The following is a 17,002-nucleotide window of genomic DNA, read 5'->3' on the forward strand; positions in this document are numbered from 1 at the left end:
CTGGGGCTTAAATCCCCATATAACACGTATTCTTCTAATAGCATTCATCTCAAAAATGGTAAATTACGGAGCCGGAATTCGGGCACAACCAATGACAGTAAGAAAAATGAAATGTTTAAATTCAATTCAAAGGCCTTTTACTCTTTGCATTACTCGGGTGTATCGCACAAAATATCGCGTGTATCGCACTTGATACTCTAGCTGGTACTCTTCCTTTATCAATCAGTGCAGAAATGGAATGCACCTATACGAAAGTTTTCCAACTTAACCAAGCCGCAGAATTCAACAACCATACCTTTTGGCCATCCAACTATGAAAAGAGAATTAACCCCAATCTTATCCATCCAGCGCTTCGCTTCAGGAAAATAATATTCCCCACGTCTGAAGAAAATTCAAGTTCATCTCCAATTGTTTATACTGATGGATCAAAAATTGAAGGAAAAGTTAGTTCCGCAGTCTTTTTTCAAATTACCCCTCAAATATCATCAAATGGAAAGGCCATCTCCATAATAATAATAGTGTTTTCCAAGCGAAATTGTCAGCTATAAAAGCAGCGATTGAAATAGCCATTCTCAAAAATCTCAACGAATTTAGCATAAAATCTGACTCTCAAGCAGCTATTCTAGCTATTAAAAATCCCTTACCTTCCTCTCCATTGATATCCGACATAAATTCTCTTCTTGGAAGAATCCCAAACTACAAAATTCAAAATTCAAATTTCATGGATCAAAGGACATAGTGGCCATTTTGGTAATGATCAGGCAGATGAACTAGCCAAAGAAGCAGCTATTAATCAAGATGGTACTGAAATCATCATTCCGTGGCCTCGCTCGAATTTCAAGTACCAACTAAAACAACTTGCTTCAAAATCTTGGCAAGATTTGTGGAACAATCAGCTTAGCATCTCTGAACTTGAATCCTTCCCTAAATTACTTTATAACAGGACATGGACCTTTCCCCACATATTTCTACGCAAGAAATTTGGCAAATTCTGACATCTGCATATGTGGGGAACAGGGAACTCCTGATCACTACGTTTTCTCACGCCCCTTAACTGAGGATATTCACATAAAATTCCCAAGAACTGACCTCCTGGAATTCCAAAGATTTTTAATTAAAGATAAACATCAATATCCAAAGTTTCAGAAAATTATGCAACGACTCTCTTCCTACGGCCTAGATCTCTGTCAAGTGTAAGTCCACATACAGTTTAAACTTAGTGAACTTTTACATGCTGTAATTATGGGAAAAATGGATCCGCTCGTGAACTGAACTTTATAAACTGCAATAAACCAATATATCTGAAATAACCCATGGACACCTACCTCTTTAGCATTATTATAACAATTCATTTAACATTGTGTTGCCAGTACTAATTACAATTATTTCATTATGTTTATTTGTTTATTAATTATGTTTATCTCCTATTTTTGTTGCACCAAATCAGATGTTCAATTTATCTTGTGAATCTCAAATTGTATTCCTACTATTTTGTAATATACTTATGCCCTACACCATTATTTTTAATAAAACTGGATGCGGGGCGTACTGTGGAATTGCACGATGTACCATTATAGGCAAACTTTAGACCTTTTGAAAAGCTTCAGTCTATGCAAATTCTTATAAAACTTGCAATAACCCCCCTTTTTTTTCCTCTCAAAGAGTTAGTATGGGAAGGCATTACCAGTTGACCTATGGTACATCGCTGGTGTCCCACATACTTTTACCTTTACCTTTACCTTTACCTTTGTTTAAAGAGCACAATAGCCGTTCTTTCTCTTTAGTTTGAATATAAGCGTGCTAACTGTTTACATTCTGGCAGGAAAACGTGGGTGCAAAGGAGAAAGACAGGACAGATGCTGTAACTAAATATTAATTATTAGTCGAAATAAATAAATAAATCCTCACAAAGTGAATGCTTTAATGGCGAAGCTTTAATTTTTAGAGCAACTCAGATTAGCGCTTGAAACATTTTCTCAATTGGGCCGGTCTAAACGAAAGGCCTTTTTACTTCCTTGTACGAAGTAAAAAGGAAGTATCGTAATCGCGAAAAGTTTCAACCAAAATATCCACTTTGACCGCTTTCGAATGCAATTTAACGATGCTTTTGCGTGATATCTGTACGTAAGGACAGAATAAAAGACTCGTTTCCTCCAAAAAATTATAAAACTGCTTTAAAATGAATTCTAAAGAGAATTTTTCGTGGCGTCTGTACGAACGTATGTACGTACGTGCGTACATACGTACGTACGTACGTACGTATCTCGCATAACTCAAAAACGAGTATCCTCAGAACGTTGAAATTTTGTATATAGGACTGCTACAACATGTAGATGTGCACTTCGTATTTTGGTTGCAATCGGCCGCACCAAACGTATATAAATATATTTATATATCCACTCTGTTACCCGGCTCAGTGATCTCAGTTTCTTTACTCTTATATGTTTGTAAATTGTACATTTTTTGCTTTAAAAATGATTGAATTATGTTGTTTTTATCTTCCGGTTAAGGTTTTTATGCCTTTAGTAAATCTGTATGCACTATTTTTAGAATTATCCACAATTTTAAAGTTGTTTAAGTGCCGCTAAGCCTTTTTTTTATGGCGGCCATTGATTGTTTACATTTGAAACAGCAGACTACTGGATTTGTTGCCAATCTCGAGAAACTTAGCTTCGCAACAACAAAGATAACGCCTTCATTTATTATTGCGAATTAAATCATGCTTAATCTTTTCTGGAATTTTTTCGAGGAAATAAGTTTTTAAGATTTACTTCGTAATTTTTAATATAGATATTTTGAGTTTTAATGTATTTTTGCCTTCTCGCGAAGTGAGAACTAAATTAATTGGATGAGAAATACTCAATCGTCTGTGAAAACTGTTTCTTTTTTGTTTTGTTTGCTTAATTTTTTATACATCGTTCTAGCTTTATTTGGATAGAACATGCGGCAACGATTAGATAATTCTATTCTTTAAATGATATAAATTTTGTGCATTATGAGTTATAATATGAACGAAATACAATATGGTTAAGTGAATATAGCATCAGAGTGTCGCTGTGGTAAACAAATACTAGAGTGAATTTTAAAGAATGCATTTATTCTATTGTGGTTTATGCGCTGTCGGCGAAGTAGACTGAATTCAATCCAATAAGTTTAAATGAAATGCAAGAAAAAATGGGCATAATTTAATATTCCGTACAAGTCATGTGGTGTACACATCATATTTTTTAAACCTTATGATCTAGTTACTATCAACATTCCTCATTTTAATGTAATGCATTCCCATTCGACGACAAAGCGGGCTTTAACTCCATAGCATTTAATGTAACCTTTAGCTTTTACTTTCATATGCCCTATCCAATACGAATTTTCGCAAGACCAAGCTGCTATGTCGTCAGTGACCCATTTGGTTAAACTTTTTAACCATTTCGTATGGTAAAAAAGACCACGGTCATTTTTGTTTCGAAATTTGTATTTGATTTGATTTGTATTTAGCATTTGATATTATTCGATTTGTTTTAAAGTTACGTAATGTAATTATTGTTTATGTTGTTACTGTAATGTAATGTTTAATATTGCATTTTTGCCTTAGTTCTAAGTTTGGCTTCCTGTCCAGAGATTGTACTGCCCGGGACGTGCAGTCCTTGGGAAGGTGGCAGCGTTTCGGTTTTTGTATTTAATTTGTAGTTTTTGGTAGGAATTGTAATTAAAATTGTTTCCCTTCCCCATGCAATGCAGCGCGTGACTAGTTTTAAGAGAGAGTTTCGCCGAAAAATTAAAAATACAGGAGCACGTGCATTTAACATTAAATAGATATCTCGTAACTGTGCCCTTTTGCTTTCCAGAAACCCCGAGAAAACAGAAGTTTTGCCAGAAACTTCTCGCGACGGATTAAAAAGCTATTAAAGTCGGAGAAAAACATAAAAATACCTCAGTTCAGTTGTTTACTATAGTTTTCTCTTCGCTTTGAATTATGTTCTATTAAACGCTTTAGTAGTTTAAAATAGAACTACTGTGTGATATTCTGTGATACTGTACGAATATCTGTGACGAAAAATTTCAGCATTTTGTTTTCATTTCTTGTGATGAGAATAAATTTTGTTAACCTTTCATCAGACTTGTGCATTCAATCGATTACGAACCTGTAAGCACGCAACAGTATTACAAATATTTGAATAACTGAAAATCTAAAAATTTTAATAGCTATATAGCTGTCGACCAACAAATTAATTATTAACCAACGCTTAGATTTCAAGCAGAAAATATGCATATGTACAAATTTGAATTTTTCTTTGCGTCATTTTTATGTGTATGTTTTGATAATTAGGGAGTAAAAGTTTTTTAAATTTAGTTAACAAATTTAGTATTATTAACACATACAAAAGAAATTTTTAAATGTTTTTTAATTGCAGCTCCTCAGATATCGCACTTTCGGCCCGAGTGCGGTTTGAGTATAGGAAATAAACGTTACATTTTTCTCTCCTTTTAAAGCATAGCTTGACGGCATGTATTTTTTTTTCCAATGTGAATTACCTGCTACGCAAAGTAATTGGCTCTATACCTTGTTGATAGCCAGAGCAACTGCAAGCCGGGTGGGGGACTGCAATCGCTTGAAATCGAAAGGCATATTTCAATCTTTGGGTGTTAATGGCATGCGAGGAATGTTTATTCAATGGTGGCTTACTCACTGTTGATGGTGGCCTCTATTGCGTCAGGTAATAGATTCTGTACGGTGAGCACAGCTCTGGCGGGTCGATGTTATGTCACAATGTGATAGGGTATCCTTTATTTAAAGTGAGCTTGTGTGGTGGTATTCCTAGGGTCTCAAGAACATTGGAAAATTTTGTCGGGCAATGCGCACCGGTACTATTCCGTTTTGAGAACCGTAAAAAAATTGCAGCGAAAATGTATGCGCAAAAGTGTCAAATCTAGCAAATGCGCCCATTTAAAACAGCGCGCCAAATCTAGCGTACACGCTGATTTCAGATTGCGTAAGTTTATATAGTTCTATATTTCTTAAAACGCCATTGAAATAGTAGTTTAATTTTTAAATCCTGTTTTTGATTTTAATTTCTTTTTTGATATCCTATGGATTTAACAATTTGAGAATTGTCCATGACGAAAAGTGTGTAATAGAATTTTGGGTAAAGTGCATAATCACCCATTGCTTGACGCGTTTTTAAGAATTGCACATACTCGGTATCCATGTACACATCGAGCTACTTTCATTTCAAAAAACAAAATCCCAGAATTGCACAAAAATGGCACTGCGCACACCCTTTATCTCTGTACACATCGACCTATTTTCACTTAAAAAGTAAAAGAGAATTGGCAAAATTCTAATTGTTTTCACCCTTGTAAAAAGCGACAAACAAATAAGTGGGCGATTCTGCACTTTACTGAGAATTATTTCAAAGAAAATGCATCATTCATTATAGAAAATTATGTTTGAAAAACCAACGAGATGAAACTATGCTTTAGCGATAACTCGGTAGCGAAATAGCGATGCAGGCATCCATTCAGTTATGTTTAGCAATTTTTAAATAAATTATAATAATGATCTGAAATAGTTATTGACTCTTATGCTTCCATTCAGTCATGTTTAGCCTTTTTTATATAAATTATAATAATAAAAAAGTATTATACCAAATTAACCTTTCATTTAAATTAAAACATAAATCTTAAATAGTCATTTACTATTATACTTCCTTTCTTGCGTTAGGGTTGCCGCAATTATTTTTGGCAGCACTGGCAGCAACAATAGTTTGGCGATTTTTTACGGCCCTCAAAACCGAATAGTACCTGCACACCCTGCTCTGCTCTGTATCTATCATTGTATCAATCGACGGAAAAGGGACAAAGCTGCCTGGAAATATAAGCATTACTCGTATAAGCTTCTTTTAATAGCTATCTGTCGATCAATTATTTGAAGCGCTGAGTTTTGCTTTGTTAGCCCTTGCGTCTCTATTCGGAAATCAACTTTCGGAAAATAATTATCCACTTTGGCCCATTTCTTCACGATTTTCAAAATATTCACAGAAATTCCATACAGCACGCATTTAAAGTCTGCTTTAAAGGTCTACATAGGTCTAAAGAGTCCACGAACACGACGTCGTCTAACGATAACATAGTAAGAGCTGATAGCGGAAAGACAACAGCGGTGACGTGAAACTAAGACGTGAGACGTGGCTACAAAATTGAAACTGTGCAGAGATATTAATATTTACTTTTAATAAAGAAGAAATTACATGTAACTTAATTAAATATGTATGACTTCCCGTGAAGCGGGCCGCAACAACGGCTATATGAATCTACGCAAGATGACTGTCGTTAGTGCACCGTTTTAACATAAATTGCCTGAGGGTGAATCTAGTGGGGTGTTTTTCGAAATCTTCTGTAGGCAGTGACCTTTCTTATTTTAAAGATCAAGCGCGCAAAATTTCATTAAGATCGAAATAAAAGTGTAGAATATGCCACACACGCAAAATAACCCGCCATTTTTCGTTATAATATATAATAAAGATACGCAGTGCTTTAAAAGCAATACACTGCTTCAATTTCTTTACTCTGTCCGATCAAGCTGCTTTACTTTCCATAGCCATATAGTCCCCAATTTGTGGCCTTCCGAATACGTATGAGTTACAACCAGATCAATTATTGCTTCAGAGACAGTTACTGCCCATAACGCTAACATGTCCAGTTAAATACAGCGTTTCTCAAAGTTTTTTCAAGTGTGTGTGTGGGGGGGGGGGTGGTTCTCGGACCACAGATTGTGAAACGCTGATTCAGTACACTGATGAAATACGAATACTGGGTACAGTATAATTGTTGGTTAATTCATATAGATAACAATTGCCACTTCCTTTCTTGCCTGATTTATTAATATTTAAATCAAGAAGCTACTAATTATTACTCTAATTATCTAACTAGAATAATTATGTTGGGGTTCATAAAACTTTTAAAGAATTGTTTATCATTACTATAGTTTTTTGGAAGTGGGGCAATTTTAATGGCGACTGAGATATATGCGTATTTGTGGAAGAGCAGCATTTTTGAGCTTATATAATCGAAACTGTTCATGATGAATTTTTTGATTTAATGAGTTTAATTTTATGTCTCAAGATTTTTATCTTAAAAACAATTTTGCAGAGTTTTTGTTTTCTGCTTGAAGCTCTAAAAACTGCTTTTATACTGTATTTCAAACCAGTAACTAATATTATAAATATTTTCTTCCTTTTGTTCCTCTAGATTTAAACAGCAGAAAGCGTTTTGCCTCTCAAAGCAATACATTTTATTCTCATTCTGTACCCCCTTCAATGATCTTTTACAAGCTTCGTTAAAATTAATTAATATTATTTTGCTGGCCTTGTCTCTCAGGGTAACGGTCAGTACAGATTTTCTTTTTTCATACCAAATAATTGCAGTAAATAACTATCTTTCAGAAACAGCTTATTTTTAAAGCTTATTTCGATGACTGTCTGGCACTAACAAGCTCCCTTTAGGAGTTTTAAGGAGTAAAGATCCTCCTGAAACAATCACATTTGCAGAAGTATATTTAAAGTTCTGATTAAGGGATTTTAATTGTCTACATGTCAGTCCTCTGAGAATGGATTAAGAAGAAAATATATAGTATTTTAAAAACACAATTTTATCTTGTAAGCAAAGCAAAAGCCAAGATTCATTTGCAAATTGGTCAGTTTGCCACTGTATTTAAGATTTTGTTATAAACGACTATTATATTTTAATCAGTAGTTTTGAAATCACAGATACAGAATTTTATTGACCTCATTTATTAAATAAACAAACATTTCAGTATTAAAAAAAATCTATAAAACAGAAATTCCCAAACTTTTATTTCCTTAATTGTAATATGTGCATGCATGTATTACACAAAAGAAAGAAAAAATTATATTTTAAATATTATTTTAATAAAGCATTAACACATAATACAGTACATGACATGTAATTTAACAATTCTGTAAATATGACCCATTCATCTTGTTCTTTTAATTTTCTTCCGTATTGGTACATAAATAAAAGTTTTCAAGATATTTCTGAGCAATGAATAGGCCCTAGGAAGGAAACGTCATAAGAAGAGTATAGTAATATCCCATAGTCTGGTGTTCTTTGTGAGTTTTCGATCAAATTCATTATTTGTTGCGAAATGAACCACTGCGTTTTATAGTCTTCAAACATAATGTACTAATTAATATAAAAATGAATGAAATACTAGCAAAATCTAATTTATCTTCGAGTAAATAAAAATTCAACGTAATTTACTTATGTAGCTGGGCTTTTAATTACATAGTTTTGAACTGAGCTGATTTTCTTCAATAAATATCTTAGAAATTACTTCGGAGACTATAGCAATTTGAAAAATTATTAAGTAAATTATTTAATCTACAAATATAAAAAATTTTGAGAAATTAAATATATTATGAGTGCATGAAATTTGTAAAGATACCAGCGCCCATTTTATTATTTATTATTATAAAATAATCACAAGTTTTTTTAAAGTTCAAATTCCTCAATATGTTATCAGAAAAACGTTTTTAATTTTACATGGCGCGAAATATACTAAAAGAGATATTAAAAAAATGTGAATGTAATACTCCAAATTAACTATACTATAGAGCTATCGAAATATTTCTGACACTAAATTTTGAATACAGTATTGTAAAGTGAGGAGTGAGCTTAAATATTGTGACTGTGAGCTTAGATATTACGAGAGTCTGCTAACAACTCGTTGCTTGACTTTAATCACCTCCACATGAGAAGTGCATCGATTAAGGAAACTGAGCATAATTGGATACTGCAAAATTCTCGATTAGTTTCAATCGATTTTAGTAGTTAACTGCAACCTTAATAAAATTAGAAAACGTTTAATTATATACCAATACGATTAATGTGTATTAATGTATGGCAGTATTTCTCACAGGAAGCAGAGAAAAGTCTTCCCATTTGAAGAAAAATTTAAATTTCTTGATATGTAATGCTACAGTTTATTTTTATGTTTAGTGTTGTGAACATGTATAATCTCTGTTTTTCTATGTATATGACAATATTAATGCAGGAGAAGACAGACAGTTAATTCATCTTGGAAGCAATATCACAATGTAAAACAATAGAAATTTATGATATGAATGAGTATGGTGGAATGCAGAGAAAAACTCTTATACATTTTCCTTTTACAACTGTTTTCATCTAATTTAGTTTACTGTAAGAATGCTGCTCACAATAAACAGAAATCTCGGTTCTGTGTATTAAACCACGGACCACTGGAATACCGGCCCAGCGTGCTACTATTACACCACGAAGGCACGCTAGGGAAGTGAGAGAAATTCCTTATATACTCCCTTTTTTAAAGGGCGACTAAAGTTTTAGGGGACCTAGTCACCAGATCCTGGGTGCGGAGAATCATCATCCACAACCCTTTTAGTTCGGGCGCCACTTGTAGAGACATTAGAATTTTTTCGAAAGCCGGAAAGATGAAAAATTAGCAATGCCTTCGCCGGGAATCGAACCGCGGACCTCTGGATACCGGCCCAGTGTGCAGAACCACTACACCAGGAAGGACGCTTGGACTGTGGGAGAAATACCTTATATATTTAAAATTGATACGGAAGCAGAAACGATGAAAAACATGCAACCGCCTTCACCGGGAATCGAACCACGGACCTCTGGAATACCGGCCCAGCGTGCTACCGCTACACCACGAAGGCACGCTAAGGAAGTGGGAGAAATACCTTATAAGCGATCTTAGTAAACGTTTGATTTTTATTGGTTAAATTACTTTAATCACATAATCATTGTTTCTGATGACTAGGATATACTTTATAAAGGATGAGTAAGGTTTGGTGTATTTGATTATAGCTAGGTCTAATTGCCTAAAGAAGGAGAGGCATCGTGGAAGATTTTCTAAGGAAAACTGGCTCGTTTCTCTTTTACCCATGAGGAAAAACTCCAAAATCGCCCATGTAGCCAGCCGTTTGCCTGGAATTCAACTCCGATCGAACTGTTAGGTTTCAGCGGCTTCACCGCTCGGACCGCTGTTTTGCTTAGAATGGATCATAAATACGGCTACAGGTTTGATCGCATTGGGTGATTACATTACTTTGGCTATAGGAAGTAAGATAACGCCACTGAAAAGCCATTTCGTCAGACTGAAAACGATGCAATGACACTTAATTTACTGCTTTTTTACGTGGGTAGAAGGTTTTCTGTTCTGTGCAAATATTTTTCTCATTTTCGAATAGTAACGGAAAAACTGCTACGCTAAAATCACATTATCGCCAGCCTCACGTTGCCGCGATCATTCTGGAACACTATGCTACAAGGTTTGATCTTCTCCACCAAGGCCAACCAGCGCGGTGTCATCAACTTTGTACTTCAAAGCAAGGTTTCTTCTACTTCTTTGATTAATGTAACGTCACTGTCTTGAGCGTTTGACTTCGAAAGAGCACAACCTCGTCTGTGAATTGAGTTTACTAAAGTGTGCTATAGCCCATATTGCAATTATTACTAGCTGCTGCATATTAAGCGCCATCTTGTCTAATGACTTAAAATATTAAATGTGACTACTACTTGAATGTAAAATTGAAGGCTGTAGTTTAATATACCACTCAGAGTTTCCTTTGCAAATATAGTAATACATTTCATTTTTACTTCAAACATTTATAGCTATGCGTGTGAATAGTATTTTCAGTTGGTGTTTTACACTTTACTGTGTTTCAACAAATATTTGATCTTAAATCAAATATCGATTAGAAAATCTATTGTTTTATAACAGTTTAATATCATTTAATAGAAAAAGTTGCATTAATATAGTACATCGATTTCCTTTTCTTTACCTTTTTGTATATTAACTGCTATAAAACAGATTTCTGTCTAAGATTTTATGCTATGAAGATTTATTTCCTTTTACAAGTTTATCTGGGGTAATAGGTATTCTGAAAAGAGATCGTCTTTATCTCTATTATTATTGGTAGTGTAATTATTTTGAGGAAACTTAAAAAGCATACTTCTGTTAACATAGCCAGCTCAAAATGCTGAATAAAACTGAAAAATAATATACTGAATAGAACTCAGACAATAAAAAACGGTTCAGTTGACCGTTTATTTTCCCTTTATTTTAGGAGCAAAACTGATGGATTTTCTAGCGGTTTAGTTGCAAACTTATTTTTTGTTGATAAATAACGCGATTCATTTCTAAGAGTTCTTATGCCAAGAAGCAAGGCCTGAATCCTTTAATAGCACCTTTTCAAAATACTTTTTATATTATCAAGATGCTTTATTATACATGCTTTATATTAAGGTTACAAATTTAAATAAAAAATGAATAAAATACTTTCAAAGATCAGATTAATAACCAATAAGGAAAATTGTTGCTTCAGAGAAGGATTGACCTGACAGTTCCTTCTTACGACTGAAACTATACCAAATGTTAATGATAGAGCACAGCTAATATGTGCTTGCAACCACTGGGACAAAAGTGTTGAAAGAACTTTAGCGTCACGCAAGCGCATAAGAAATAATAAAATGCTCTTTAAGTTACGCTTAATAAAATATAATAATTTAACTACGAATAAGCATATTTATAAAACATATTTATTAAGCATAATTAACCCTAAATATAAATGCACTTTTAAGCAGTACTAAATTAAGAAAATCTGATGTAGACACCGCATGACTTCCTTGTACGGCCTATGAAATTATACACAATTTTTGCTGCATTTCATTTAAACTTATTTCCTAAAATTTCATTAGAGATATATTTCTCATTCAATTAATTCAGTTCTCACTTTGCGATAAGATAAAAATGCACAGTTAAAGCAATTTTAAACAATCTGCAATTGAATTTGCAGCTTCAACGCAAAAACAAGCAATTCGGTCAGCAGGAAAGAAGGCAGATTTTTCGGTGGACAAAACTGAAAGTTTACTTTTATTCCCACTCTACAAAAAGACGCTGAAGGTGTAGAAACTCATTTAATTCACTAGTCTATTAAGTTTCAAATGCAAATAAAGGCGCCTTCGTTAGGCTTAGTAGATTGTAAACAACTTTTAAATTGTTGATATTTCTACAGCTATTGCATGCAGATTAATTAAAGGCATAAACACCGTAACCAGAACATAAGAACAACATAATTCAATAAGTTTTAAAGCAAAAAATGGACAATTTAGCAGCATATAAGAATAGAAAAACTGCGCTCACCGAGCCGAGTAACAGAATGAGCATACATATATATATACATTTGGTGCGGCCAATTGCAATCAAAAAGGGAGGTGCACAACAACATCTGCCCTGCAATCCAATATGCAAAATTTCACCGTTCTGAGGCTACTCCTTTTGGAGTTATGCAAAGTACAGACATCACGAAAAAAATCTCTACCGAATCCATTTTAAATCCATTTTTCAAATTGTTCTGAGAAAAAGATATCCTTTATTGTGTCCGTACGTACAGATAGCACCATAACAACATTGTTCAAATAGCTTAGAGAGCAGTTAAAATGAATATTTGCATTGAAATAGGATACACTTCCTTTACTTTGTATAAGGAAGTAAAAATCAGTTTTACTTTTCACTTGGAATGCACGTTACGAATAATGTTCAAGTAAAAACTGGAATTCATAATGTGGATTCCATATAAAGTGGATCATAAAGTCTTTTCGCAGTAAAGTTTATTGAACGCACTGAAAAGACTTGCGCTCTGTTTCACCAAGCTTCTGCCTCTATCTTCAATGTGCTTGCTCCAGCTCTCAGGAAATTTCTTAATTCTAGAACAGCATTAATAATTAGATCATTAAATTTGAAGTTCTGCACTCGTACAAAGAGTGTTTTGAACATCATACATGCTAGATACTTGTCTCCATAAATTTTATAAAGCTGTAGAAGTTGCGTGATTGCAACCAAGCTTCTTTCTTTGCACTCAAGCATCATAATATGTCCATACAACAGACACTTATTTCAAGATCATTATTGATTTCTCTGAAGATTATTTTACGTTCGAGCAGAATTAGTGCATCAATGGCAACCAGCTTGTCTTAATATGCTTGCAGTTCCCTACAGTAAGTATGTTGTTGTATACAGTAAGTATGTGGTTGAGTTCTCACCCAATCTTCTTGCTCAGACTTCCGTCAATCACACATTGCAAACTGACAGAGACATTCATCTCTAAACTGGATTTTACGTCTGAAAATATATGAGATGGAATAACACCTTTAATAGTCAAAAATCTAATTTGCGCAACTTTATTAGAAGTCTTCTGCTCCGACACGTTGATTACAACTAACATGGATGATGGATAGAAAAACTAACACTACTGTTCACAAGTTCAAACATGTATGTGTTTGTCTAATGAGTCATGATTATGTTGAACATTTTACGAAATGGAGTGTGAAAATCCCCGTCTTTATGTGAACGTCCCAATTTCCACAGATAATGGTTTCTTGATCATTCTTTCGATTTTGCTTTTATAAAGTAATGTAAAGGAAGAAAAGGGCTTTTAATCGTCTTTCAAATCAGGAAATATATATCAGTTTTAATTAATAAATTTAATAAAAACACGCGTCCTTCTTCTTTTTTTTTAAATTCTCATTTAATGAATTCTCATTAAATGAATTCTCTTACTTTAATGAGATGTGAGAAGTGATACATGCGTTACTGTGTTTTAGCACATTCAAAGTATGACATTTGCTCAAATTACCTTGCTACTGAAAAAGTTACCTTCTCACTCAAAATGCGTCTGGTTGTTTTATTCAAGCCTGAGTAAGTAAATGAAAATTTAGTATTGTCATTCATAAAATATGTTGGCTGATATTATTTGATAATGTTCTTTTACAGATTTTTTAAAATTATAATTGTTGATGTGTTTATTAATGAAAATAAACGTTTCCTCTAACTACGTTTTCCAAACGTTTAGAAATCTTGAAATCGTTTCTAATTCACTAGCTGAGAAGGCTGAGGTCACAAGCAATGCATTTTATCACTCAAGAGATAATAGCGGAATTTATATTAGACGTATATATTTGGAATGATATGGGGTAAGATAAAGTGAATAAAATTGCTTGGGAAAGCGGGAATATCTATTTGTAGTAACTGGTGGTATTTGTCGATGCTCATTCAGTTACATAATCAAAAGATCTTCCTAATTACTGATACTCGCAGAATAGATAATTTAGGCTACAGTGGAATACAAATAGTAATTTAAGTACATTGTATATGTTTAAATACAATACAAATACTGCATATAATAATACTTTTTCATCACCATCTAACAATTTCCATTCTTACATCATTATTCTTACATCAAACTATTAAGCATTAAGACGTTATAATTAAATATAATTAATGTTTTTGATTGTTTAATGCAGGCGGTTAAAGAAAAATAATTTATAAGAGTATGAATTACAGTTTTATGATGTTTTTAAATGAAATAATGTAATGTTAGTTTTAGTGACACGAATATTTCCTTTACACTCCACTTACAAAAGATCGGCTTAACTCTGATGTGTCACACGAACATTTATGACCTTTCTTATTTCTGTTGAAAGATAAAATATAAAATCAGGATATTTGTATTAAGATCAGAATAAAACAAATGCAAAAGAAAGTAAAATGGCAGCATTCCACTTGATATATGCATATAAAATTCTTTCAACACACATGAAAAGGAAACAATGAGAGATACAACGGTAATATCTACATTCTGTACAAAGGGAATAATCTAAGTTTTGACATAATGGTTTTCTGAACTAGGTACATCCTTAGTAGTTAAAAGGTTTTCATAATGTTTAGATCCACATCAGATATTGAAGACAAAACAAAGAGCAATGAAAAATGAGTTTTTCTGGTGATTAAGTCATGGGTAGTCTTCTGACACCTTACGATAGATAAAATGTGTTTTTATATTGAAGAACCATTTCTAGATATACATTTGCCATTGATAATTGAATTCCATAATCATAATAAAATGTTTTCAAGTTTTGACCTCAGGCCAGATGAGATTTTCCGCAGGTGAAATCAATGTGATTTCCTTGCGGCCGTTACTGGCCAAGACTCTTTACACTTTACACTGAGGCAACATCTTCTGATAAATTGTTACCATCTGTTACTGAATTATAGATTTCACGCTGCTTATCACCATTTTTAGATCTGTAGTGCAGTCCATGATGTGTACTTGCTTGGCTGTCAGCCATGCTGGAAACTTGGGTGACAGACACAGGGTTCATCATAATACTCGCCTGAGGCCTTCCTCTGAAATTTTGACTTAGCTTGTGTCTCTGGTATGTTCTCCGTAGCAGATATAACACCTGTAGAAGATCAAATAATACATTTTGGGCAACTTACAAAGCATTAACTTACATATTTTAATATTAAACTTTAAAAATAATATCCATCTCGCAATCCTGATAACGTGAAATAGAATACTTGCGGTTTGAACTCGAGCATCTGCGCATGCCCAGAAACTTTCGATGACTCTTCACCTTTGCATATTTTTGTTTACGTTAAGTCTGATCTATGAATTAGATTCTAAGTGCGTCTATAATAAATAATAATTGTTTTGTCAAATTTACAGTAGTAATTTTGGTTTTTATGCAATAGCAGGCAACCCAGCGTGAAATACTATGAGCGCGCGAAGGATGAAGATAAGAAATTTATCTTCATTTGTATTGCTATGAATTGTATTTTGTTTCGAAATAGCTCGCGTGTAAAATCGTGTAAAAAGAGGAATGCTGCTTTTTAGTAAAAAGTCTGATTTTTGACAGACGTGAAATAGTTAACTATAGATAAATTAATAAAGTTTAGAACACCACTCAGAACAAATTTTACGAAAACCGATAATAGCTTTAAAGCTTTAAAAGACAAACCAATAGATCAAGAAGAATGTGATGTAGCCTTTTCACTTTATAAATTTACAAAATTAGAAGGTATTAACTAAGATATTTTAGATATTTATCGAAAGATTCAAAAATGGATTCAAATACATTTATTTCATCAAGACTATGAGTAGAGATATTCTTATTCTGACACATCGTTGAAAAACGATTGCGAAATGAATGTCTAGTAATGTTAATAAAAAGCTGACTTGGCTTCTTAAATTTGTTTAAGAATGTTCATGATGACCCCTCTTTATGGAATGAAGACAAGTTCCTATATCGGCACTGTAAATCTTAGTTGCATATCACGTATTATATGCAGGCAGTATGTATAGTAATGATAAGCTTAGAGAAGGATATTGATCTCTTGGTCATGTTGCACTCTGCTAAAGGTGTCAAATGTTGTAATAGGTGTTAAATACTTTAGGCAGGTAACACCTTTTACTCATTAGCATTGTGAATCATATCTTGTTTGTTTGAATTATACATAATCAAGCATCATGTGTTGTAAAAAGTATTGTAAAATGTATCAAATGTGTCATGTGTGTAAAAAGTCTCCAATGTTCTAAAATGTACCAAGTGTTTCTGAAATATTAGCATGTAAGTGTAAAGTTAGTCTAAAGTGTTATGAATGTCATGTCAAGAAGTATCATTATGACCAAAACAGAACAATGTAACTCATAACTCTGTAAAAAAATGGCTCTGTATGCCCAAGTAAAACTTTTTTTTTTGATTTAGTACAAATAATTGTCCAGAGATCTGGGCTTTAATCTGTGTAAGGCAGTGCCACGACTGTCAGGCAACGGAGCCCAGTCATTCTGGCCTTCACGTCATCGGAAATGTTTTTATGTCTTATTTCCTCCAATGAATAAAAAATTATTTTTTTAAAGTTCTGCTGAAAACCTCTAGAAATATATGTATGAATGGCAGTTTACAGAGAAAATACAAAAGTAAGAATAAACTATATGATTCCACTATAAAATCACCTATCCGAAATGTAACTAACAAAACCAGCATACGTTTAAATATTCAATTTTTGCACAAATAGAAAAAGCATAGAGTGCTATTTATTTTCGACAAGACAGAAATGCTGTAAAATATGTTATGGCAATAAAGAAGTTCGAAA

The 17,002-nt window shown here is 33.3% G+C and overlaps 1 protein-coding gene across 4 annotated transcripts in view; it reads right to left on the reverse strand.

Annotated features, from left to right (window-relative positions):
* Window positions 1–7,836: 7,836 nt before the first annotated feature.
* LOC118193720 (calcitonin gene-related peptide type 1 receptor-like) overlaps window positions 7,837–17,002 on the reverse strand; it is a 666,801-nt gene continuing 657,635 nt past the window's right edge. For 3 of the 4 annotated variants that reach the window (XM_085825063.1, XM_085825062.1, XM_085825065.1), the window contains one exon: window positions 7,837–15,309. In XM_085825063.1, the coding sequence (XP_085681189.1) occupies window positions 15,067–15,309 (243 nt within the window). In that variant the 3' untranslated portion in view covers window positions 7,837–15,066. The remainder of the gene's footprint in view (window positions 15,310–17,002) is intronic. The other variant, XM_085825064.1, reaches the window with a different exon arrangement.

Source organism: Stegodyphus dumicola, chromosome 10 (genome assembly GCF_044657685.1).
Source record: "Stegodyphus dumicola isolate Sdum_Otavi_A_Nest chromosome 10, ASM4465768v1".
NCBI classification, from domain to species: Eukaryota; Metazoa; Arthropoda; class Arachnida; order Araneae; family Eresidae; genus Stegodyphus; species Stegodyphus dumicola.